At 38.0% G+C, this 26,526-nt stretch overlaps 1 protein-coding gene across 3 annotated transcripts in view; it reads left to right on the top strand.

Annotated features, from left to right (window-relative positions):
* Nucleotides 1–26,526, top strand: part of Nyap2 (neuronal tyrosine-phosphorylated phosphoinositide-3-kinase adaptor 2) — a 245,039-nt gene that overhangs the window by 94,121 nt on the left and 124,392 nt on the right. For 2 of the 3 annotated variants that reach the window (XM_028789454.1, XM_028789456.1), the window contains one exon: nucleotides 7,751–8,052. In XM_028789454.1, the coding sequence (XP_028645287.1) occupies nucleotides 7,751–8,052 (302 nt within the window). Of the gene's footprint in view, nucleotides 1–7,750; nucleotides 8,146–26,526 lie in introns of all 3 variants that reach the window. The other variant, XM_028789455.1, reaches the window with a different exon arrangement.

The raw sequence follows: 26,526 nt of genomic DNA, 5'->3' as shown, positions 1-26,526 counted from the left end.
AATCATAATCATAAGTGCTTTGAGAAAATGAAGCAAACCTTTGAGAATGTTCAGAACAGAAGGACTCTATTTGCCTAGATGTCTTGGTACTTACAATTCAATATAAGACTTTGTTTTGATTTTCTTTGCATGAAGGGTTTTTTTGGGAAGGGGGGGGAGGTTCTGTGGTACCATATGCTGTGCTTTACATATGTGGACTCACCAGGGAAATTATGATCTTCTTAAAAGAATTCAGTAGGACAAAGCTTCAAAGAAAGCACTTTAAAGCTAAGAGTATAGATATGTTCCATATATCAGATTTACGCTATAGGCAAGTTAGAGGTGCACTCAGGCATAGGCGATGAGTTTATGGGACCAATATGAGTATTTAATAAATTTTAAGAAATGACTGTAAAAATTTAGGACCTAAAAATATTCAGTTACTGAGAGATATTTTAGGATATATCATGAACCAACACACACATATCAGTGTATATGTAATATGTATGTGTATGTATGCATGTATATTGCTCAAATGTCAAGGCCTGTGCATTAGACAGTATCTCCTTCACTTCATGTCTTATTATTGTTAAAAAAATAAATACTTGACAACTTAAGGAGGTTCAGTGCATCATTGATGGAATTTTATGGCCACAGTGGAGTAGCATGAGGAAGCTGGTCACTTGTGTCTGTTTAGGGAGCAGATATCTGAATGCTACTGTCCAGTTCTGTCTCCTTTTTATTCATTCAGGAGCTTTACCCCAAGGAATGGTGCTGGTCACATGTTACGGTGGGTCTTCCCATTTCAACCAACATAGTCAGAAACTCCCCTCACATGCATGGCCAAAGATTTATTTCTATGGTGATTATAAGTCTCTGTCAAGTTGACAAGTAAGATTAACTGCCACAGGGTAGAAGTTTAAAAGTATGTGACCCATTTTTTCTAGAAAAATCTATTACCCTTTGCTTTAAGCCACACTCTGTTCTCCATGTTTTATGACAGTCAGACTGACTAAAGACAACTTGATCTTTCTGCCTTACTTCCACTGTGTGAGAAGCAGCAGACCTGTTTAAATTCAAGATTATGAAACTTGTTTTTATTTTTATAACATAAGATGTGTCAGGCTTAGTCTATCTTGAGTGCTGGAGTCTTATTGCAAATGACTTTTTTCTTCAGCCCACGTAGTTTTCACTCGGAGCCAAGGAGTCCTACAGTAGGACTGTTTTCTCGCTCTCTCAGCGTCACATATATGTTCAGTCTGAATCAGGGGAATGACCTACTTAGAAAAGCATTTATTCTTTCTGAGCCTCACGTTTGTTTTTAATGGTTTCTTGTGACTAGTTTGGTTTCTGAGTCTCATGGGTTGTATCACGAATAGTGGACATTTGAGTTCAGCAGATCTCTCAGAGGGTTCCCAAGTTCTCGTGTCCCCAAGTAAGAAACGGAATTCAGACACACGGTTTCCCAGACACACAGTTGCATCTGAAGTAGGTTGTTAGGGAAAGGTACACTTCCAAGAAGGAGGAGGATCAGCACAAAGAGAGAAACGCCCGGCTCTAATGATGATGCTGTACAAAAGCCAGTGCTCTTCTGTTGCATCGTGAAGGCTTTGGGGATTCATCTGTCTAGTCTGGAGATACTTGCTGTTTCTTGTGACTCTACATTCACCTTCATTGTCCCATCTATCCGTAGCAACTTCGATCCCCACCTAGGGGTGTGTGTATTAGTATCATAGTGAGAGCTATTTATTGGTAGACTGCTGACGTAGTGTGTGTAAAGCCTTACATTTCCCCCTTAGTACAGCAAAAAGTAAATAAATAAATAAATAAATAAATTTTTTTAAATTTTTATAACAAGCAGTAGAGCATCTTCAGGCCCTCTGGAGTGTCTCAGCGTCTATGTCATTGGTCTGATTCAGTGGAGCCAGAGATGTTCCCAGTCCTTATCTTTCCCAACTGTTTTCTTAATATGCTAATTTTGTGAGGTTCTGTGTAAAGCCTTCTGGTCTAAAGAGGTTTGGCTGTGATATGTCATGTCAGATCAGGGTCTCCAAGGAAGGAGAAACTGAGTTTTACTGAAGAGCCTGCCTGCGAGAGACTGGAAGGAAGGAGATACAGAGGTGGAGGACAAGCTCAGCCTTGGTGCAGCTATGTTATCTACAAAAGAGAAATGGGAAGGAGAGACAACCGGTCAGGAAGAACCTGAGACTGTGTTATAGCTATGGGAACCCAGAGACAAAGATGCCCCAAATGGAGCAGGAAGAAACTCTCATAGTTCACACGTCCATCCATTGGCTGGGAGCCTTCCAAGGACTAGAAGGCTGCAGTATATTTTGAAGATTATAGCTAGATGCTTGCTGGGCATCAGCTGTTCACCTCTGAGAAGATTTTCTCTGGAACCATATCTGAGATACACTCATATTGTCCCCATGATGGAGTTGAAGTGACCCCCCTCAGTAGTTTGCTGTGTCTCATCTGTCTGGTCCTAAGGGAAAATTCAGATGCAGTCAACGCAGTAAATTCTAGTTGCAATCACTGCAGTTTGTGTAGAGGCTGCAATGTGTACTGAGCATGCCCGTCTTGCACTGTCATTAATTAACTGGACCCTTGTATACTCATTTGCTGGCCGTAGTGGTCACAAGATTGGTCTCGTTCTTGAAAAGTTGGAACTTTTTGTGACTGTAACGTCCCTGAGCCAAGGTTGATGGATGTGACCTCTCAACTTCACAAATGCACAAGGGAACAGCAAGAGAGGCCCTCAAGGGCTGGAGAGATATCTCAGCTATTAAAGGGTAAGGCTTGCAACCAAAGCTCCAAGAAACACCCAAAACTGACTATCACCCATGTTCCATATATATTTTTCTCTGTTTGGTTGGAAAAGCCATCCTATATGTTCCTGGCAATCAAGGTCAGCAGTATTATCAACTAACAGGATGCTTCTCATTTTATTTATTTGTGCGTAATAATATATGTATGCAGATTCTGCCATGTTTGGATTTGTGCAATACAGATGTCAACATCAGGTGTTTTCCTCTGTCACTCTGCATCTGCTTCCCCTTTCTTTCTTTCTTTCTTTCTTTCTTTCTTTCTTTCTTTCTTTCTTTCTTTCTTTCTCTCTCTCTCTCTCTCTCTCTCTCTCTCTCTCTCTCTCTTTCTTTCTTTCTTTCTCTTTTTTGAGACACAGTCTCCCTCTAAATCTGGAGCTCACACCAATCAGTTTACTGTTGTAAAGACTGGGAAGCCCAAGATGAAAGGGCTGCGTATTGTGAGGGCTTTCTGTTTTTATTATAACTTGGTCTAAGGCCTTATGGAAAAAAGAGCACACGATGCTAAACTACAAACCTTCAGCCCTTTTACAATCAGCAAAAACTCTTTGATAGACTTCCTGATGAAATATCCACCATGTAGCTATACTTCCCAACACAGTTGAATTGAGGATTTCATTTCTAACTTATATGTTTTTGAGAACACAGCCAATCAATCAACAACGAATGGGAAACACAAAGTCTTCCAGTGGGCCAGTAAGTAGTCATTTTCTCACCTAACTTCATCCATAATTATAAGTTTTCTCATCAAGTGAGATCTCTAACACACACCACTGTAGCTGTCATATGAACTATTTAATCCTCTACTTGTAAGAGGGACGTATATACCCACAGTCTTAGTTAGCGTTTTACTGCTTTAAACAGACACCATGACCAAGGTAAGTCTTATAAAGGACATTTAATTGGGGCTGGCTTACAGGTTCAGAGGTTTAGTCCATTATCATCAAGGTTTGGGAGTATGGTAGCATCTAGGCAGGAATGGTACAGGAAGAGCTGAGAGATCTACAACCATCTGAAGGCTGCTATTAAAATACTGGCTTCCAGGCAGCTAGGAGTAGGGTCTTAAAGCCCATGCCCACAGTGACACACCTACTCCATCAGCGTCACACCTCCTAATAGCACCACTCCCTGAGCCAAGAATATACAAACCATCACACCCATATACTGTAGTGTCACTTGCAACACCTTCTTGTTACAAAATATACCCCTTGTTGTAATTAGCGAACTGTAAATGAAAACTTACACACCTCATATGAACAACAGTCTTACGGATCACTATGTTTTTAGTCATGGCTACTCTTTCATGTCAGAAGAACATTTGAACCCACCAGGGGCTGACTGTAGAATGAACGCACAGAGTGTGAGTTAGAACACATATGAACACACATGTAGTTAGTACTAAACAATTGCTACTTTACAATAATCTGAAAAGATCTGCCTGATTAATCTGTGTCATTTTGCCTGGCATTTGTTTCTTGCAACTCTTTGTAACAGCTGTTTTCTCAATGATGGAAACCTCCTCTCTCGGTTTCTGGATTGATAATATTAGAAACCCAAGATGATGTGCTGAAGGCACAAGCTCATAGGTCATATTTATAGACACTAATGCTGCAGGTATGATTCAATGCTTTACCCTTGGGATGGGATATTTTGCAATTAACGTATTTTGTTAAAAACCCACAAGCATTCAGCAGATTCAGTAGCTGACTATATCCTTCATCCCCTGATCATCAATCAGCATGCTTTCGACTCATGATGCCTCCAAATCTCTTGCAATTAGTTGTGTTGTTGTCTTTCCTGCTTGTCTTTAACTGTGACTTGAACAAAGACCTGGGCATATGTAGCTCATTCTCAGCCACAGTTTTATTCACATTTATGAATTCACTGCCAGGTCAACCTCAACTTGCATCTTTACCTGCTATTGTTTGAAGCCCGCATTGTGTTTCACTTGGAAGAGGTGTTACTGTGAGTACAGGAAATTCATGATCAAAAGCAGCATTACATGAAGTTGTTTTGCGCTGATAAATAGATAATTTTGACATGAAGCAGCAGAGCTAATTATCTGTCTGGGAAGAGGTGCAGGTTCTATTTAGGTCAAAGGTAACAGATAAATTGCTGATACAATTATTCCTAGTAGCTCTCATAAATGCCTGTGTGCATTAACACGTGCATAGATCTCCCTAGGTGAGCATGTTCCTGGCAAGGAGGCAGCTGTCTAAATAAATCTTTAAAGCAGCTTTTGTTCAGCAGTACAATGAAAATGAGGAAGAGACATGTAGATAAAAAATAATTTAAGGCAAAGTTAGATGAAATCAAATATTTCATCTTCTATGGGGAACATCAAAGCCATAGCATCACAGACTGGAATCTTCCCTTACTGTCAAGACTCCCCCCTCTACCACTAAGCCCATTTTCCCAGTAATTTTTAATGATTTTCCCCCACAAAACACTTTGCAAGCTTCTCATCTGTGTCTTGATTGATGTTCTTGAAACAAATACAGACATTAAAATGCACAGAAACATTAAACAGGATACTCCCTGTTTCTATATGAAAATTCGTTTAGCTGAGTGACATGTTGAGGTCATCTGAGCTTCTGCATATCCACTGTCCAGCTTTATCACTGCCACCCATGTTGCTAAGATGCCATGGGTAGTGTCTACACATTAACATGTATAGAAAATATTAAGTGTACATACATGACATACACAAAAATTGGGTTGGAGTAGCAAATTATTTTGTTAGTAAATGCTACAATAAAATTGTTAGGATCTTGTTGGGTCTTCTGGATTTTCCCACAATACACATGTAATTCTCATTTTGGAAAAGGAAAACATTTCATTTCTCACTATTGATCTAATTAGATTTTGGTTTTCTGAACTGATTTACTTATTTATTCATTGATTTGTTTATATATTGGTGTTTGAAACTAAACCTAAGGCTCATCTATCCACCAATGAGTGAGGTACCATCCACAGCCCTGATATTTTACAGTTTAGATGAATACCATAAAGGTATGAAAGACACAACAAATAGAAGAATTAAGAGTTTTACTTTGAATTATATCATTTATGAAAATTAAGATAAAATCAACATTTAATACTTTTAAATAAACCTATATACTAGAAAGGCAGCCTCAAGAAGCTTATAAAATTCGCCAGGCAGTGGTGGCACACACCTTTAATCCCAGCATTTGGGAGGCAGAGGCAGGCAGATTTCTGAGTTTGAGGCCAACCTGGTCTACAGAGTGAGTTCCAGGACAGCCAGGGCTACACAGAGAAACCCTGTCTCGAAAAAATTAAAAAAAGAAGTTTACAAAATTCATATATTCTGAGTTTCTTTTTACAATTGCCACATGTCAGTTAAAGGCAAATATTCTATACATGATTTTTCTATTAGATTTTCCTTTTATTGAATGAGCTTGATAGAGAAAAACTATCGTAATTCTAAAAGGTCACATATGTATTCATGATGTTTTCTTCATAAAAAGTCAATACTACATACAGTACAGAGAGAGATTCCAAGAAGTATTTCCTCTGTGATGACCTGAACTTCAAACTGAGAGGGTTACCTCTTTCTAAATCTTCCCATGTGAGACCTAAATATTTTCCCATGTGAAACCTAAAAAATATTAAATTTGGATTGGTTTTACAACCTCAATACTTAGGAAGTAGAGTCCTATCAGTGTCAGGTAATTTTTACACTTCCTTAAATGCTTCTCCTCTATAAGGTGGGGGTTGCTACTTAAAGGAAGCATCTTTGAAACATCATGCATGGGTTGGGAATGTTTTTAGAAAATAAAGTGACAGACAATTCAGTCATTAGTTAGAAGTATGTTTCTTTATTGCCACTGTTCCCTTCTTCCTCCTCTATTCAGTGTTCTTCCTGTCTCCTTCTTAGCTTTTCCATTCCATCTTCCCTTCTCCCTCACACATCCCCTTCCTCCTGTCTTCCTGATTTTTCTATTCTCCATGTCTCTCTCTGTCCCTCTCTGTCTCTGTTTCTGTCTGTGTCTGTCTGTATTTGTGTCTGTGTGTGTGTGTCTCTCTCTCTCTCTGTCTCTCTGTCTCTCTGTCTCTCTCTGTCTTCTGTCTCTCTGTCTCTCTCTCTCTCATTCTCTCTCTCTCTGAATCTCTCTCTCTCTCTCTCTGAATCTCTCTCTCTCACTCTCTGAATCTCTCTCTCTCTCTCTCTCTCTCTCTGAATCTCTCTCTCTCTCTGAATCTCTCTCTCTCTGATTCTCTCTCTCTCTCTCTCTCTCTCTCTCTCTCTCTCTCTCTCTGATTCATTCCTAGTCTCTTTCATCTCCTGCCCTGTCTTACTTTGTCCCTCCTTCCCTCCCCCCCCTCGTCTGCCCTCCCCCCCCCCCCCTTTCTCTTTTCCTCCCTTCTGGCTTTTCCCCCTCCCCAGCCTTTGACTCTTTCCTTCTCCTTCTAGTGCTTATTAACAGAACCTTTTCTGCCATTGCTTCTGTGGTTTTCCTCAACACTGCAAGCAAGCAAAATAGGACTGGTTTTCATGAAAACAATGGAGGCCCAGTCACTCATCAAGAGCTGGTCTAGCGGATGGAGTCACCAAATTCTTGTACTTTTCATGTCATGAGACAAGATTCACCTCAATATACTTCAGACAAAATGAGTGGCTGAAGATAATCTGTTATACAGGATTTCTCCTTTAATATACTAAGTTCATCTGTAGGTAAAGATACCTGCAGACACATGTTATACTTTCTGAGCTTTCTGATTCTAATCAAATTATTTTCCTTTTACTTTCAGAAATTAAACCTCTAGACTGTTTTCATCCCATTTAAGACTTGTCTAGACGCCAACCCCTTGTAAAATGATTTACTTCACCAGTGAGAGTTTTCACCTTTCAAGAACAGGCTGGTGCTATCACATATATCCCGGCTGCTTTTCTTCTCACAGGTGATCTCTGCTTTGTCTTACAGCATAGGAGGAGAAGTAGGTCGAGGCCAGGACGCCAGCTACGCGGGCAAGCATTTCCGCATGGGGTTCATGACGATGCCTGCACCTCAGGACAGACTCCCACACCCCTGCTCCAGTGGCTTCACTGTGAGATCTCAGTCTCTGCACTCAGTCGGGGGCACTGAAGATGACAGCAGCTGTGGATCGCGGAGACAACCACCCCCAAAACCCAAGCGAGACCCCAGCACCAAGCTTAGCACCTCATCTGAGACAGTCAACAGCACTGCAGCCAGTAAGAGTGGGAGACCTCTGGAGAGGGCCGAAGGTAAATTCACCGTGCCTTCCCACTCACCTCCAAGGGATTCAACTTCAGGACACCTGTTTTCTTCCCCTGGGTCCCAGGAAAGAAACATCAAGGGTAGGAGGCACTGTAGTGTGTTGTCACATAATGACCAATCTTACTTAATATACACAATCAGAAAATCCAGACAAGGCAGATGGTATAGTTCAGCAGCAGAATGCTTGCAGGAGTGTGTGTAGGACCCCAAATTCAGTGTTCAGTACAAAACAAAACTAGGCAAGGCTAAGCATAAACTTTGTAGCCCCTTTAAGATTTTAACTCACTTCTTAATTTTTTTTTAATCGATGCCCAAAGGTAGCCTCAGTGAATTGTTAAGCAATGCATCTAAATACCTGGAAAGAGAACGATTCCTTCTGTTTTAAAGAACATTTTTTTCCTTTAATACTCTGTTTGTTCACACCTAGATGTCTGTGTGAACATGTATACATACAAAAGTACATAAGCAAAAACATACTGTGTGTGCATACAAGTGTGAAGGCTTGAGATCACAGCCCAGCCTGCTCATTGCATTTCTAGTCTTTTATTGTCATTGTTTTTTTTTATTGTAACTCATTTCCATGGCATCCAATTTCAAAGAAACTCTATTTTTATGGAGAGAAACTTATACCACTAGGATTTCCTTATTGTTTATCTTATTGATTATCCTCAATGCAGCTTCCAATTTGATTAGCTACAGAGAATATAATAGCAGCCATTTTTTGTACGTGCATGCATGTATGCGCACATGCGTGTGTGTGTGTGTGTGTGTGTGTGTTTAAATTCATTTCTCTTTACCTTCTTAGCATCCATTAGAATTTGGAACTCTTCTTGTGGTTCTGGGTTAGAAGTGTGTCCTGAGCCTCCAGCACATATTGATGTTTTGATTAAAACAACAGGTGTTTAGTTTCCTTATTAATACAAGCAGAGTGGCAGGACTTTTGTAAGTTTTAAACATTGTTCTTAAGTCTTCTCAAATATTTAAACATGACATCTTCCATTTCTCTTTATTCTGCCTGATCCCTGTGTCCAAAAGTCAACCATCTTCTGTTTCTACTGCCAGACCTACATAATCAATTAGGTTGTTTGCCAAAGAAAATTATAGAATCAGGGCACAAATCTTTTAGAGATGAGGCCTGAATGCAAGCCAGAGTGGCCATATGGGGCATCCTATATTCATAGCATTTTGAAAACAGATGGAAAGATCCTGAGTTCAAGATAACCCTGGGCTACATAGAAAGTTCTAAGAGAACTCAAACTACAGAGATGATAAAGGTTGAGCCACAGGCCATACCATGCAGCCAATTCTTAGGAGGAATGTAAGATACACATCTATAGAGTATCCCTGCTATGAGGAAAGGAAAAGAATGTAAAGACGGAAACTAGGGCTACAATCAGGATCACCTACTCTCAGAATCAACACTTGGATGGCTGGATGTTCCATTAAAAATGGAACAGATCTTCATCTACTTGTAATCTATTGAGTGGCCAATTTCTAAAAGCCAATATTTTCTCAGGTCTTTTCACCAACTAAGCATCAAAGGCTCCTCAGAACTAGTTATCTGACAGAAATTAGCCCTTTGCTATTATTTTTGTTTTGTTTTTTAAGGCAGACATGAAAAAGTGACTCAGGTCTTGTAGCAAGGACTCAGATATAAAAATTGCTTGGTAGGTTCTAAGACTTAAGGACTACCAGGCCAGAATTCTCAGGATAGACCAGGAAGGCCTCAGCTGTGTGGGTGTTCAATGATCTTTACATAGACTGCATGATGGTTAGAATCCAATAAAATACAGAACAGCATTCTCTATGCAAATTTACCTTTCTCTTTAGAGCTCATAGGAAAGAGACAATTACAAAGCCATTGACAGCCAACTGGTTTCTGGTAAGTTATTAGAATAATAATGGTCAGGCTGAATCAGGGCCCAGTTCAGAGATGGGAGGAGAACTCAGAGTCCCAGTGCATGTACACATGTTTCCACACTCAAATCCATCATTATTTAAATATGTAGATTGATCTTTCATGAACCCTCAGTTCTTCATCATCAGGAGCTAACTCGAGTGTATTATAGAGCTCAAGACTTATTTTTACCAACTCCAAGCTGTCAACATTATAACCGGAAAAAAATGTGACTTTTATACATCTTAGCCTGTCTTTTTTTTTTTTTTACCTGAAATGTCAGAAAAATCAAAATATTGATTCGGGGGTATTAGAATTGTTTCCATGGTAACCAGCTGCTATTTAAAGAGAGGATTATGACTTCCCTGTGGATAAAAGTAAAAGGATGTGGACTTTAGCAACATAGCTTTCCAGAATTAAGAAAAGGAAAAGAAATTTGAACACACGCATTCTCACACACACATACACATAAATACACATATACCTACACACATACATATACACAAACACACACACACTATATCATACACAGATATATTCATACTCACATACATATACTCACACACACATGCTCATACTCACACACACACACTCACACAAGAAAGAGTAATATTTGGCTTTTATAAGTTATTGCTCCACCACATTCAAATTTATATTAGCCACTCTAGCTTAGGCTCTTCTACAAAAATTATGCCTTTAAACTTATCAGTGGATATCATAAACTGGCAGTCATCAATGTATCAATATTTAGACTGCTGGGTTTCCTTTTTGTCTCTCTGTGGTAATTGTTTCTTGTCATGAAATAGCAGGAAAAGAGTTCTCTAGAAAGAACAGTGGGTCACAAGAGCTATTTCTTGTGTGTTTTTCAACCAAGAAAGTACTATGAAGTCATCCTCTTTCCCTGGTGAACCTGTTCCTCCTTAAAGACAATGAAAGAAATGCTGTCTGGGCATTGTCAAGGGATTGTTCACAGAGTCAATAAGCAACTCTGACTTTAGGCGAGTGACAGAATGACATTGTTTGTTTGTTTGTTTGTTTGTTTGTTTGTTTTTTACCTTTGAGACAAGACCTGCAGTGCTGAAATCAAGATGGTACTATTCTTCCCTCGTAGCTTTTCGATAACTGGGTGTACCAATGCTAATAGTGTGTACGATAAAAATAAATTGCTGAAGAAATATAATTTCAATACAACACAAAATGTCATTCATCGTCCTGAACAACAGGAGTGTGTTTGTCTCGACACATCACAGATATTCCAAACAAAATGGAAGGGGAAGAAGAGAGGAGTTCACACACTCTCCGCCATGAAACAAGCACAGATCTCATAAAAACATGAAAGATGAAAAGTGCTGAAAAAAAAACATGGAGAAGGGACTTTATTTTGTACACTGCTGGGTATGTTTTTAAGTGGTGCAGATGTTATCAGACACAACATAAGAGTTCCTCAAAAATCTAAAAAGCAAACTACAACAGGGTCCAGCAGTCCCACTACAGGTTGTGCATATAAAATTAACACCTTTATTGTATCACTGTTCATAATTGTCAATACATGGAATCAACCTAAGACTGGAAGCTGATAATAGATAAGGAGGAGAGGGTGTATACACACAACAGAATCTCCATCCTCATCAATTAACATTTTTCTGCAATGTGGAGAAATCTGGAAGATAATATGTTAAATGAAATAAAGCGATCACTGAATAACAAGTGCAATGCCACTCGCTTATATGTGCAGAGCATCATAACAGACCAAACAGAAGCAGAATAGGGAGACTGTTCCAGGGGATGCAGTTGGGGGCAGTAGTGAACAAGTGACTCACTGCAAATTAATTGTACCTGTGTCAGTTATGGTATATATTTGCACATCACCGAAAGTAGTAGATCTTCCTTCTTTTCTTTTTTTTTTAAGAAGTATTTCTTTTTATTTTATGTGTGTATATGAGTATTTTATTTGCATGTATATGTACCACCTGGTGCAAAGCCACAGGGGGCCAGAAGAGGGTATTGAGTCACCTAGAACTGGACATAATGGTTGTTTGCAAATGTGTGGGTGCTAAAAACTGATCCTGGACCCTCTACAAGAGTAGCATGTACTTTTAACCACAGAGCAGTCTCTCCAGCACAGACGTTAATATTTTTACCATGAAAACCTAGCAATGTTAAGTCAGCCATATTAATCATTTCATTTGCTCTCCTACAGCATATTCATAGTCAAACTTTCATAACGGTTAATTTTGCTACCATTATAAATACTAGTGTAAATATTTTTGGACATAGAGATCTGCAAAGGTATCATGATGTACAGGTTTAGAACCACCACCCTAAACAATTCAATCTCTTTACCATCCATTTATCTTTTCCTCGGGTTGTTTTCAATGTTTTACTTAGGGGGTTATCTTACGACTATTTCTTTACAAAACAATGAGAAAACAGTTCTATCCTAGTTTCTGATGTTCTCTTTCAGGAATGATTGGTGGATTTATACTTTTGATTTCATTTTACTTTTCTTAGTATCTAATATAATATAGGCTTGTCTAGAGCTCTATGTGTGAGCGCAGACAACTGTGAACTTCTAGTACTTTCATTCTTCCTCTATGAAATGCTGGTATTAAAGGCATGGACTTCTACACCCAATGTGAAATTATTTCTTTTGACTGACACATGGGAGTGGAATCTCCCTTCTACAATACTTTCAAGTCATCCCTAACAATACAGATTATATCATTGATCCAGAACCCAGTGAGTGAGGACATTTGTCTACCATCAGTGTCTTAAGAACCAAACAAAACCCTTCACAGAGCCTGTCAAAAACGGAAAAGCAGAGGTTACCATAATGTTATTATTCACACCTCCACGTATTCTACAAACACTTTGAGTGTGTCTACGATCTTGTATTTGGTAGATTGGATCAACAGAAATAGCCCTATTACTTGTAATCAACTTTATTTCTAATTCTTCATCTTAGTCTCTTTGACTTGATCCATATCAGAGAGCAAGCTACGATTAAGAAAAAGATTCTGGAAACCAAAAAACTCTGCCAAGACAGAGACACAGAGGTTTTTTTTTAATGCAATTAATTGTTTAGCTAGGGAAGAAATAGTTTCACACATTTTAATCTGTGTGTTTGGTGTGTTTGTTGCTCCTTGGCTGCTGGCAATTTAAAGATTCCTGTTTTTTTAACAAGCAGCTTAGCCTTTTGGTTTCCGAATGTCCCCAGGGTTGTAGTCTGTAACAGTGTGAGATAAGAAATAATATTGATTTATTTTAAAGCAACCAAATTTATGATTTGTTAATCAGCCACAGAAAAATAGCCATCTTACAAACTCGTTGGCAGAAGGAGTGAGATAAAGTGTGTTCATGGAGTGTCAGGCTCATTGCATGGCACATACTCTTAATAAAGCCTGGCTTCCCTTTCTACCTCATAACGGGCTAAGTTATTAGCAGAGAGTGGTTAATACCAAGTCTTCTTAGGTTTTGATAAGAAATGAGAAAGTAGAGCCTTAGAAAACGCCTTCAGATAATCTTCAGAATCGTGTCAGATTTACAGGATTTGTTTTTTAAATGTGTTATTGTATACTCTTCTTTCTCTTTTCTCCAACTGTTTAAAAATTATTTTGTTAGGAAAATTTCATACTTGTACACAATGCATTTCCATCATATGTGCCCCCATTTTCCACCTCACCTTCTCCCAGCTTCCTTCTAAACACATCCCTTCTCAATTCAATATCTTCCTGTTTATCTATTTGTCTGTCTGTCTGTCTGTCTGTCTGGGAGTGAGCTTCCCAAAGTTCGAAATTTTGAAAAAGCCTGTAGAATTCCCAAGGATGTTTGTTCCTACAAAAGACACAGCAGTGGCGTTTTGATTGCATCCTCCAGATAACTGCCACAGGCCTTAGTGTTCGCAATAGAAGACATCTGTCCTTCTCAGCATCCTTCTAAGAAGTGCATTAAACTCCATGTTGCCTATAGTTAAAAAAAAAAAACACAAAGAAAACCTCAGTGAGCTCTCCATTCGTTAGCATGGGATATTTCTTGTTCACTTTATGTGTGGAAAGTATGAGGTTACCATGGAAGGCCTCCATTCCTGGATTTTTCTTTCCAGGTTGGCAAAATCACATGCTGCTTGGCTTCCTGGAGTAGAAGCCATCTGTCAAACAGGCACTGTTCAGATGGAGATGGGGCCGTACAACTACCATGTGTGATTGCTCTACAAATGAACCTCAAGGCTCATGAATGAAACACTTTGCAAGCCAGATTCTTGTGCAATGTGTTTTACTCTCTGTTCTTGTCATGGCGATGACTCTAATAGAAAGCACTAGCTGCCTTATTGATGGCCTAATTGAATATCTTCTACTGAATCTTGCATTGACCTAACTTTTTCAAGGGCTCAAACTCAAAGAAGGATTCATGATCTGTGTTTTTGACACAAATAGATTCTTTCTTGAGATGCCAACAGGCAAAAAGTTCCTTGAATGTGTGTGTGTGTGTGTGTGTGTGTGTGTGTGTGTGTGTGTGTGTAGGAGGGTAGGGAGGGCATTTTATTGCAATTAGGAATAGATGTTGAGGCTTTTCTATTGGTGGATACAAATCACCCCAAATATTGTGGCTTAAAACAACTCATTGTTATTGTTATCACGGTATATATTGGTTAGGTAAGTCTTCTCAGGATCCCCCAAGGCTGTCACACAGGATACCAACAAGAATTGGGGGTCTCACCTGAGGCTTAGGGTCTCTGCCAAACTTGTCATGTTAAAATTTACTTTGATACAATTTTGGAACACACAGTAGTTTACGTTTTTCAAAGAGAGCAGACAAGTATCTAAAAGCTGATTCTTCCATTCTAGAGACATCTAATCCTCTTTTTAAAACATAAATGTATTGTGTGCACGTGTAATGTGGTGTGTGTGTGTGTGTGTGTGTGTGTGTGTGTATGTATGCATGTTTGCATGGCTGTCTTTGTAAGTGTAGGTAGGCACATACCAAGAACACATCTGAAGGCCAAATGGCAACTTCAGATGTCAGTCTTTGACCTCCTTGTTTGAGGAAGGATCTCCTCTATTCACAAGGCTATCTGGCCTGTGTGCTTCAAGATTTTCCTGTCTGCCTAGCATCTTTTGAAAGGAGTATGCAGATCACACAAAAAATTTAAAAAATTGAAACATAAAAGTCACTACACAGGCTTTTATATAGACTCTAGAGATCTCAGTTTACATCATCAGCACTTTACCTAATGAGACATCCCCCAACCTCAAGGCACACAAGGAAACACCTGTATTAAGGATCATTTGATGGATAGTAGAAGTGTTCTAAAATATTTACCTATATGAAGGTGATCTAAAGAAAATTTGATGAGGGATGGGGAGACAGAGCTACAAGTGTACATATCTCTTTGGGTCTTTTTTGTCTACCACACAGTATGGCTTCACAAACCACTTCTGGATGGTGACATGTTTTTATTCTGTTCAGTTTCACAAATAAGTCTTCTAGAAGATTAACTGCTCTGAAGAATGAATGCCATTTTTTGAGACATCTTTACTACAGAAAGAGGTTCACACATTTAGAGAGCATAGAGGCAGGGCACAGTGAGTCACTATCCTCAAACACATAGTTTATTGTACCTCCATCAATCTCTGGGTCCTGGCTTTGTTTATGATATAATAACCATCCAGGGTGATTTAAAAGACAAGATTGTGTGTGATCACTCATAGGTTTATATAACTTTGTATTTCTTTTGGTGTTTTGAAATTCTGAATCTTGGTAAGACCCAGATTTTTATGGGTAGCAGCAAAGTACATGGTTGACAAGCTGTACTGTAATATGTTTATTTTGCCATGTACCTCTTAGCATAATTGAGTGATACAAATAAAAGAATGTTTCACTTGTACCATTATAATCTCAAAAAAACCCCTTATGTTTCTCAATTAACATGTGACAAAGAACTGATATTTCTTTCACTTAATTGCCTGTTAGATACTAATTTTATTTTATTTTTTATATTTCAGGACTTTATTGAACCATTTTGGCTCATTACAGCATTTACATATTTTTATTTATTTATTTATTTATTTATTTATTTATTTATTATTTCCCTTTATTGAAAATTGATTTTCCCCCTTACAGAGTGTATCCTGATTTCTGTTTCTCCTCCTTTCAATCCTCCCAGCTCTTTCCCACTTCCCTGCCATTCTGGATCCACCTCCTTTTTCACTCTAATTAAAAAAATAAACAGGTTTCTAAGGGATAATAATAGAATAAACAAAATATAATAAGATAAACAAAAAACCCCTAACACACCAAAAATAGGACAAAACAAATAAGGAGAAGGTAAAGAGTCTGTCTTCGTTAGGGATTTCACACCTGCACAAAACATCATGTCCAAGAAGCAAGTTGGGGAGGAACGGGTTTATTCAGCTTACACTTCCACATTGCTGTTCATCACCAAAAGAGGTCAGCTCTGGACACAAGCAGGTCAGGAAGCAGGAGATGATTCAGAGGCCACGGAGAGATATTACTTACTTACTTGCTTCCCCTGGCTTGCTCAGCTTGCATTTTTATAGAACCCAGGACTACCAGTCCTGCAATGGCACCTCAATGGGCCCTCCCACACTTGATCACTAATTGAGAAAATGTCTTACAGCTGGATCTCATGGAGGCATTTCCTCAAGAAAGGCTCCTTTCTCTGATAACTCCAGCTTGTATCAAGTTGATACACAAAACCAGCCAGTACAGAGTCCAAGACAGGACATAAGAAAGAGATCCACTCTTTGACACGTTTGGGAATCCCATAAAGACACTGAACTGGAACCCATAATATATACCTCAAAGAACTGTAGGAGAGAAGGGGGAGAGAAAGAAAAGAGGGAGAGACAGAGAGGCATGTAAATAAATAATATAATATACAAATTTTAAAAAGATAAAAAAATTAAATATCATGACATGACATCATGACATTAAGGAACCTTAAAGATGCTGTTGAGTTTGTATTCTGTTGGTCAACTACTGCTGGACATGCAAGCTACCCTTAAGAGTAGTATGTTTCCCCCATGAGACTTCCTTGGAGAAAATTACATTTTCATTTGCAAGTGGTTATCAATTGGAGACAGATTCAGGGTTGTCCAATTTCTTTTTAACTTCTAGGACCGCATCTAGTGCAATCACATGCAGACCCTGTGCATGCTGCCTCAGTCTCTCTGAGTTTATATGTATGTTTATCCTGTTATACTTAGAAGACCTTGTTCCTTCAATCCCTCTTGGCTCTTACACTTTTACTGCCCCCTCTTCTAAAGGGTTTCCTGAGCCCTGAAAAGAAATTGATGGAAAGATCCCACTTAATGCTCCATGTTCCAGTCTTTTACTCCCTGCACAATATCTGGCTGTGGGTCCATGTTTTTCTTCTCATCTGGTGCAGGAGGAAGCGTTTGTGATGATAGCTGAGAAAAACACTGGTCTATGAGCATAGAAGAATGTCATTAGGAGTCAACTTCTTGCTGCAATCTTTTGTTGGAACATTTATATTTGCACTTATCGTCTACTCCTGTACTATATAGTCTTAAGTTCTTGATCACCAAAGCAGTGTTGGGTATGAGTTACATCTTGTAGAGTAGGACTTAAATCAAATCAAATATTGGCTTGTTATTCCCACAAGTGTTGTGCCACCACTCCCTTAACATATGTGGCAGGCAGGATAACGATATAGATAAAAGGGTTTAGGAATAGGTTGTTCTTTCTATTTCTCCTTTGGGAACATACAGAGTACTTTCCTGTACCAAAGATACTAGCACATAGAAGCTAAGGTTTAAGATAGACTCTAGCTTGACTTCTCCATGTTCAGTGAGTTATGTAAGCAAAAGCATCTGGCTACTTTTTGTGGAGAACAGTCTATAGCCTTGGCAATAGTATGGTTTGTTAGGAAGTTCCTGTTGGACCTCTTTGTCCATCAACTTAAATATATATATTCTTCCTTTCCTGATACCAGAAGCTTCATTTTGCAACCAGATAGCTCTGTCTCCCCTATCCTTTGGCAAAAAATTTTAAGATTGCCTTTATATAGGTAAATATTTTAGAAAGCTTCTACTGTATTGTTTCATACTACCCATCAAATGAGTCCTTAATTTTATATGTCTTTCCCTGAGTTTCCTCCCTGTCCCCTCTACCTTTCCTTCCCCACTTGATCTTTATATTCCTTCTCCTCAATCCATAACTAATTATTCTAATACCCTTTCCTAGGAAGATATATCTGTTCACCCTAGCCCCTTACTCTACACTTATACCTAATCCCTGTAGTTCTAGTTTGATTGCCATTGAGTTAATAGCTAATATCCACATATAAATAAATGCATACCATATTTGTATTTCTGGGTCTCAGCTACCCTTTCTTTTTTCTAGTTCCAATCATATGCCTGTGAATTTCAGGATTTTGTTATTTTCAATGAGTGAGTAATATCTCATCATGCAAATGTACATTTTCTTTATCCATTCATCTCTTGAGGAATATTTAGGATGTTTTGAATTTCAGGCTATCATGAATAGAGCAACAATGAACATAATTGAGCAAGTACCTTTGTGGTAATAATAAGCATCCTTTTGGTATATTTCCAAATGTGGTATAGATGCATCTTGAGGTAGATCAATTCACATCTTCCTTTTTTTTTTTTTTTTGGTTTTTTGAGACAAGGTTTCTCTGTGTAGCCCTGGCTGTCCTGGAACTCATTCTGTATACCAGACTAGCTTCTAACTCAGAAATCTGCCTGCCTCTGCCTCACAAGTGCTGGGATTAAAGGTGTGCATCACCACTACTCGGAAATTCACATTTTCCTAAGGTATTGCCACACTGATTTCCATAGTGGCTGTACAAATTTGAAGTCCAACTTACAGTCATTGAGTGTTTCCCTTGTTTGATATCCTTGCCAGCATGAGGATTATTTAATTGACTTTAGCCATTCTGACCAGTGTAAGATAAAATCTCAAAGTGGTTTCAGTTTGCAATTCCTTGATAACTAACAATGGTAAATATTTCTCTAATTGTTTCTCGGCTATCTGAGTTTCCTCTTTTGACAATTCTATCTTTAGATCTGTACCTCAATTTTAATTATGTTGTTTGTTTCCTTGATATCTAGTTTCTTGAGTTCTCAGATATGGAATAGATAAGAACTGTTTCTCATTTTGTAGGCTGCGTTTTGTCCGAATGACTGTTTCCCGGTACCATACAGAAGCTACTCAGTTTCATGAGGTTCCCATCGACTCATTCTTGATTTTAGTGCCTGTGCTGTTGTGTTCAGAGAGTCTTGTCCTATGAAAAATGAGTTCAAGGCTATGTCCAACTTTCTCCTTTATTTGGCTGAGTGTATCTGGTTTTAGGTTGAAGACTTTAATCCATTTGGAGTTCAATTTTGTACAGGGTGATAAGTATGGATCTATTTGTTTCTTCTACAGGCAGCCATCCAGTTTGACCAGCAACATTTTTTGAAGATATTGTTTTTTTTTTTCTTTAACAAAAATCAGGTCTCTCATGAAAACGACCTTGGACTAGGACAGGGAAGTAGGCTCAGATACTTTGGACATCCTGATAAGATAAGCCCTTAGAAACAGTGATCATGGGAGGGTTCATGTAATTGGGATTAATGCCTTGCTTTTTTTTTTTTGACTATTTGTGTTTATTGTGTTGCTTGTTCCTTGACTATTTGCATCTATTGTATTGCTAGACCCTCAACCTAGAACTGACCTTAATACATGCATGTAGTCAAAATGGTATAAAAGCATAAAAGAGGAGGAGGAATGGGATGGGGGTTCTAGGGAGGGGAAATGGGGAAAGGGGATGAGATCTGTATTGTAAATAAATAAAATATCCAATAAAAAAAATCAGGTCTCCATAGCTGTGTAGATTTGTCTCTGGGTCTTCAGTTCGATTCCATTGATCAGTGTGCCTGGATTTTGCCAGTACCATGCTGTTTTTATTACTATAGCTCTGCAGCACAGTTTTAAGATGGTGATATCTCCAGCACTTCTTTCATCATTCAGAATTGTTCTAGCTAGAATTATTTTGTGTTTCCATCTGAAGCTGAAGGCTGTCATTTCATGATCTCTGAAGATTGTATTGTAATTTTGATAAGGATTGCATTGAATCTGTAGACAGCTTTTGATAGGATGGCCACTTTTACTATATTAATCCTATAGGTTCATGAGCATGGGAGATCTATCTTCTGATTATCTTGGCTTTTGTTTGTTTGTTTTTTTGTTTGTTTTTTTTGTTTTTTGTTCAATGCATTAAGATTTTTATTATACAGATCTTTTACTTGCTTGCTTAGAGTTATCTCAAAATATATTATTTGAGGCTTTGGTGAAAGTTATTGTTTCCCTGATTACTTCCTTAGTCATTTGTGATTTGTACATAGGATGGCTACTAACTTTTTGTGTGTATCAATTTCATATCCTATGTTTTGTTGAAAGTTTTTATTAGCTGTGGGAGTCTCTTGGTGGAACTTTGGGGTCTTTTATGCATAAAATCATATAATCTGCAAGTAAATGATTCTTTGGCTTCTTTTGCAATTGGTTTTCCCTTGATCTCCTTAAGTTGTCATATTGCTCTAGTTAAGATTTCAAGTACTGTATTAAATAGGTATGGAGAGAGTGGATAGCCTTTTCTTGTTCCTGATTTCAGTGCAAGTGCTTAAGTTGATGTTTGCTATAGGCTTGCTGTAAACTACTTTTATTATGTTGAGATATGTCCCTTGTATCCTTAATCTCTCTAGCACACTTTAAAAATAATTTTTAGTGACTTTTATTTCATGTGCATTGGTATTTTGCCTGCAAGTATATCTGTATTATTGTGTTGGATCCTGTAGAACTGGAATTACAGACAGCGTGAGTGTCATGTGATTGCTGGCAACTGAACCAGGTCCTCTAGAGGAGGCTCTGGTTCTCTTACCTGCTGAACTCTCTGAATCTCTCCAGGCCCTCTCCCAGAAATTTTACTATGAGCTGGTATTATTCTTTGTCAAAGACCTCTTCTATGTCTAATGAGATAATCATGGTTTTTTTTCTTTTAGATTGTTTATATAGTGGATTATATATATTGATTTTTGTACGTTGTACCACCCATGTATCTCTAGAATGAAGCTTATTTAATCATGGTTAATGACCTTTTGGAAATGTCTTAGATTTGGTTTACATGTGCTTTATTGAGAATTTTTATATCTATCTTCATGAGGGAAAATGGTCTGTAATACTCTTCCTTTGATGTCCGATCTTTATGTGGTTTGGGTATCAGGTTAACTGTGGCTTTGTAAAACAAATTGAGCAATATTCCTTCTGTTTCTATTCTGTGGAGTAATTTGAGTAGTATTAGGGTTAGCTCTTTCTTGAAAGTTTGATAGAATTCTGAGCTGAAACCATCTGGCCCAGGCTTTTCTTGGTTGTTAGACTTTTAATGACTGTCTTTCGCCAGGGGCTATAGTTCTGTTTTAGTTGCTTATTTTGTCTTGATTTGATTTTGGTATGTTGTATGTATTGAGAAAATTATCCATTTCTTTTTAATTTTCCAATTTGTTGGAATACAGATTGTTTTTTAAGTAAGTCCTTATGATTCTCCGGATTTCTTAGGTCCCTGTTTTCATATCTAATTTTGTTAATTAATTCATTTCTCTCTGCCTTTCAGTTAATTAGAATAAGAATTTGTCCATCTAAATGATTTTCTCAAGAAACCAAATCTTTGTTTCATTGATTCTTTTTGTCGTTTTTATATGTTTGTTTGTTTTTATTGATTTCAGCTCTGAGTTTGATTATTTCTTGCCATCTACCTCTTTGGGGTATGATCTCTTCTTTTAGCTCTAGAGATTTTAAATGTGGTGGTAGATGCGCTGTAAGATGCTAGTATGAGAGATCTCTCTTCAATTTTTTGAGTAGTCATTTAGTGCTATGCACTTGCCTAATAGACACACCTTTATTGTATCACATATCGTTGAGTATGTTGTATATTCATTATCATTCAATTTTGGAAAGTCTTTAATTTCCTTTAAAACTTCTGATCCTGCTCCATTTCTCGTTCAGTAATGAGTTGTTCAGTTTGAATGAGTTTATAAGATTTTTTGTTGTTGTTGTTTCTGTTGTTGGTGATGTCCAAATTTAATCTGTGGTGGTCAGATAGGATGCAGGGCATTATTTCAATTTTTTTATATCTGTTAAGACTTAGTTTATTTCTGAGTATGTGGTCAAATTTTGGAGAAAGTTCCATGACATTCAAAGAAGATATATTCTGTATTTGGGTGAAATATTTGTAAATAACCTTTGAGTCCATTTGGTTTGTAATGTCAGTGAGATCCAGCGTTTCTTTTAGTCTTTGTCTAGATGACCTGTATATTGGCAGTTGGAATATTGAAGTCCCCTGTTATCAGTGTGGAAGGGTCAATGTACGATTTAAACACTACTGGTGTTTCTTTTATGAATTTGAGTGCCCTTGTGTTTGGAGCCTAGATGTTAAGAATTGCAATGCATTCTATATGGATTTTTCTTTTTTTGATGAGTATGTAGTATCCTTCACTATCTTTTCTGGTTAGTTTTGGTTTGAAATCTATTTTGTCAGATATTAAAATGGTTTCACCTGCTTGCTTCTTAGGTTCATTAGCCTAAAAATTATTTTGACATTCTTTATTCTCAGGTTATGTTTATCCTTGTTGTTAAGGTACATTTATTTGATGGGGCAAAAGGATGGATCCTGTTTTCACACTCATTCTGTTAGTCTGTGGGGTTTGTTTGTTTGTTTTCTTTGGTTTGGGGGGATTGAGACCATTGATGTTGACAGATACCAATGAACACTGTTTTTTGATTTATGATATTTTATTGTTGTTATGGTGGTGGTGGCAACGGCAGCAATGTGTGTGTGTGTGTTTTCCCCTTTTTTATTTGCTTTGATTATTTGTTTATGTATTTTTCCTGCCTATTGTTAACTTCTTCAGATTAGAATCTTGTTTTTGTTTTTGCTTTTGTTTGGTTGGTTTTTTGTTTATTTTCTAATTTCTTCTGTAGTACTGGATTTGTAGATAGACATAGCTAAAATTTTGTTTTACCATGGAATGTCTTGATTTTTTTTTCTTCTATCCTGGTGGAAAATTTCACTGGGTTTAGTAGTGTAGGCTAGCATCTGTGGTTTCTTAAAATTTTAGAACATCTTTTCATAGTCTTCTAGCTTTTAAAGTCTCCATTGAGAAGTTCAGTATTATTATAATAAGTCTGACTTGGTTTTATTCCCTTACAGCTTTTAATATTCTTTCTTTCTTCTGCTCATTTCATGTTTTGATTGCTATTTGCACAGGAGAATTTCTTGCCTGATAGAGTCTACTTGGTGATTCACAAGCTTCTTGTATCTTGATAAGCTTCTCCTTTATGTTAGAGAAGTTTTCTATGATTTTGTTGAAAATATTTTCTGTCTTTGAGCTGGGTTTCTCCTCCTTTCTGTACTATTATTTTTAAAATAATTTTAACTTTTCATAGTTCCCTAGATTTCCTGGATGTTTTATGCCAGGTGTATTTTATATTACACATTTTCTTTGAACAATGTATCTGGTTTTTTTCTATCAAATCTTCAGTACCTGAGATTCTTTCTTTCATCTCTTTTATTCTGTTGGTGAATCTTGCCTCCATGGTTCTTGTTAGAGTTCCTAAATTTTCCATTTTCAGATCTCCCTCAGTTTGAGTTTTCTTATTTATTTATTTTGTTTACAATTTCTGGTCTTAAACTCTTTTATTCCTTTTCTTCTCCTGTTTGTTTTTATTTCCACAGATTTCTTTAAGATATTTTTCATTTCCTCTTTAAGGACCTCCATTATATCCATAAAAGTTATTCTAAATCCTTTGTCATCTGCTTCAGCTAATGTTGCAAACTTCAAGGCCTACTGTGGTAGGATTCTAGTGTAGTCATACTGTCCTTTTCTTTTTGATTATGTTTTAACACTGGAGTTTAAGGATCTAGTTTTGGGATGATTAATCCCAGATGTTGATATATGGTCTTACCTTTTGGTGTTTTATTTGTACCTTGGTTTTCTGTTGCTTTCTATGGTACTTAAGATGATGTGATGGCTGTAGGCTTGCTGGTAGAAAATTCTACATGGTGTGGCCATTGGAGATTCTGGGTAAATATGTTTCTAAGTACCTGGAGTTAACAGGAATGTAGATGGCCTTGTAGGATTAAGATCCTAAAGAGTAGTTCTATAGGAGGGAAGAAAACAGGATGTTCTAGGCTCTGCTTAGTCTGCTAGATATAAGGACAGAGAGTGAAAAGAAGCCACAGCAGGACAGCAGGTAGTCTGATACAGAGCTGAAGTGAGACTGGGGAATTGGATTTAGAGAAGGGGTGTGTGTGTGTGTGTGTGTGTGTGTGTGTGTGTGTGTGTGTGTGTGTAGGGGGAGAATGTGAAAATCTGAAGCTCATCTACCTGCTTAACTGGCCTACTTGTTCTCTGGCAGGCTTTGCTGGCTGGTTCCTAGAGAATACATGCTGTAGTTGGGACCTATGATAATAGCATCAGTAGGGAGGTGTTTGGAGGAGAAGATCTGTGTGTTCAGATGGGGATGGGGACAGAGAGAAAGAGGACCTGCAGCAGCTGGTCTGCTAGATAGTTAGAAGTGAGCAGGGGGCCTAGATTTATGGGACAATTGAAGATCTACAGTTAGGCTACCTGCATTAGGGATGGGGGCATGTGCTTACTTGTTTCAGATCTAGGACTCCATCTTGTGCAGACCGTGCAGTCCCTGTGCATGATGCCCCAGTTTCTATGATTTCAACATGTGTTTGTACTATTGTGTTTAAAGGACCTTGTCTTCTTGATGTTCTCCATCCCCTCTGGCTGTTACACTTCTTTTGCCTCCTCTTCCAAAGGGTTCACTGAGCCCTCAGGAGAGAGATTTGATGAGGCATTCTACTTAGGACTGATTAATTCAAAAGTTTCTCTCTATCTGCCTATTATATGGCCGTGGTTCTGGTCCCAGAGAGAGCTTCTCTGATTTTAGAGAGCCAGAGTTGATCTGTCAAGTTAAGTATTGTTTCCAATTCTATAGACATCCAGATTTTGAACAGTTTTAAGTCTTACCTTAAGAGAGTGTGTAAGTCATTGTTAAGGCAGAGTGACTACATATAGGCATATATTTTCTCTTTAATTGATCGCAGTGGACCACACAGTTATTGCAGAATGAGTACTTTTATTTTATGGCTCCTGTACTAAATGCTGTGTTCTATGAAATTCTTTAATTAGGAAGGAGGTAATTTAATAGTAGCTCCTTTTAACTTTGTTCTTTGTCATTAACGTTATCAAATGTTCACATGGTGAGGAGCATGGAAGCAAATCAGCCTTCACAAACTTCTGCTCTCTGGAAACGTCATCTAACTAGAACAGCTAAAAGTTAGCTTTGGGAAAGTTGCTTAGGGAAGCTAAACTTATTCTTACTTTAAGGCACATGGATTTTATTTTCTTTGTTTACTTTATTTTTCTAAGTAAAAGTTTACCCTCAAATGTATAGCATTTGTATTGATGTTCTTAGGAGTGTTATTAGTCAACAAGTATTTACTAAATGTCTAATATATACAAGGCACATTGCTAGGTAGTAGAGAAAAATCACCCACATCCAAAAGTCATCAGAAGCTATCTAAGTACAAGGCCACATTGAAATGCAAAGGGATCAGAGTTCTAGGACAGGGGAAAAAGGCATGTTCTAGTATAAGTAGAAGACATCTAACCTGTCTTGGTTACAGTTTCCTTTGCTGTGAAGAGACACTATGACCAAGACAACTCTTATAAAAAAACAACATTTAGTTGGGCCTGGCTTACAGGTTTAGAGGTTCAGTCCATTGTCATCATGGTGGAAAGCATGGCTGCATCCAGGCAGACATGGATTGGTGGAGCTGAGAGTTCTACATCTTCATCCAAAGGAAGCCAGGAGACTATTGTCCTCAGGAAGCTACAAGGAGGGTCTTAAAGCCTACTCCCACAATGACACACTTCCTCCAACAAGGCCACACCTCTTCCAATAAGGCCACACCTTCTATTAGCGGCACTCCTGGGACAAGCATACTCAAACCACCACATAGCCCAAACTGAAAGAGTCAGAAATTCCTTCTTAAAGGAAGTGTTTTTAAAAGTTAAAAGTAAGAATGCAAAATGCTTCAAAAATATTTCTTATTGAAACACTTAGGATGAAAAAACACAATACTACTGAATAGAAAAGTTCTTATATTCTAAGATGTCTGATCAACAAAATTGAGTTATATACTTGTGTTTGCAAATGGTCAAAGTTCTGTCCTCTGCATATGTCCTTTATGTGAGGAGTTCAGTTACTCATTTTTTTCTTTTGTGTCTGTCCCTGTGAACTAAATGGAGGGGCACTATATTGAAAGAAAATTGAGTTTGTGAAGATGAAACTCAAAGATGCTTCCATAGAGTAAACACAACATACTCACAAAACTTAGGTACTACCAAGAGAACTGAAAAAACAGCCTTTGCGCTCTCTCTCTCTCTCTCTCTCTCTCTCTCTGTCTCTCTGTCTCTCTCTGTCTCCCTCCCTCCCTCCCTCCCTCCCT

This window comes from Grammomys surdaster, unplaced genomic scaffold, assembly GCF_004785775.1.
Source record: "Grammomys surdaster isolate TR1022 unplaced genomic scaffold, NIH_TR_1.0 125833, whole genome shotgun sequence".
Taxonomy (NCBI): Eukaryota; Metazoa; Chordata; class Mammalia; order Rodentia; family Muridae; genus Grammomys; species Grammomys surdaster.
This window is presented reverse-complemented; position numbering and strand designations above follow the sequence as displayed.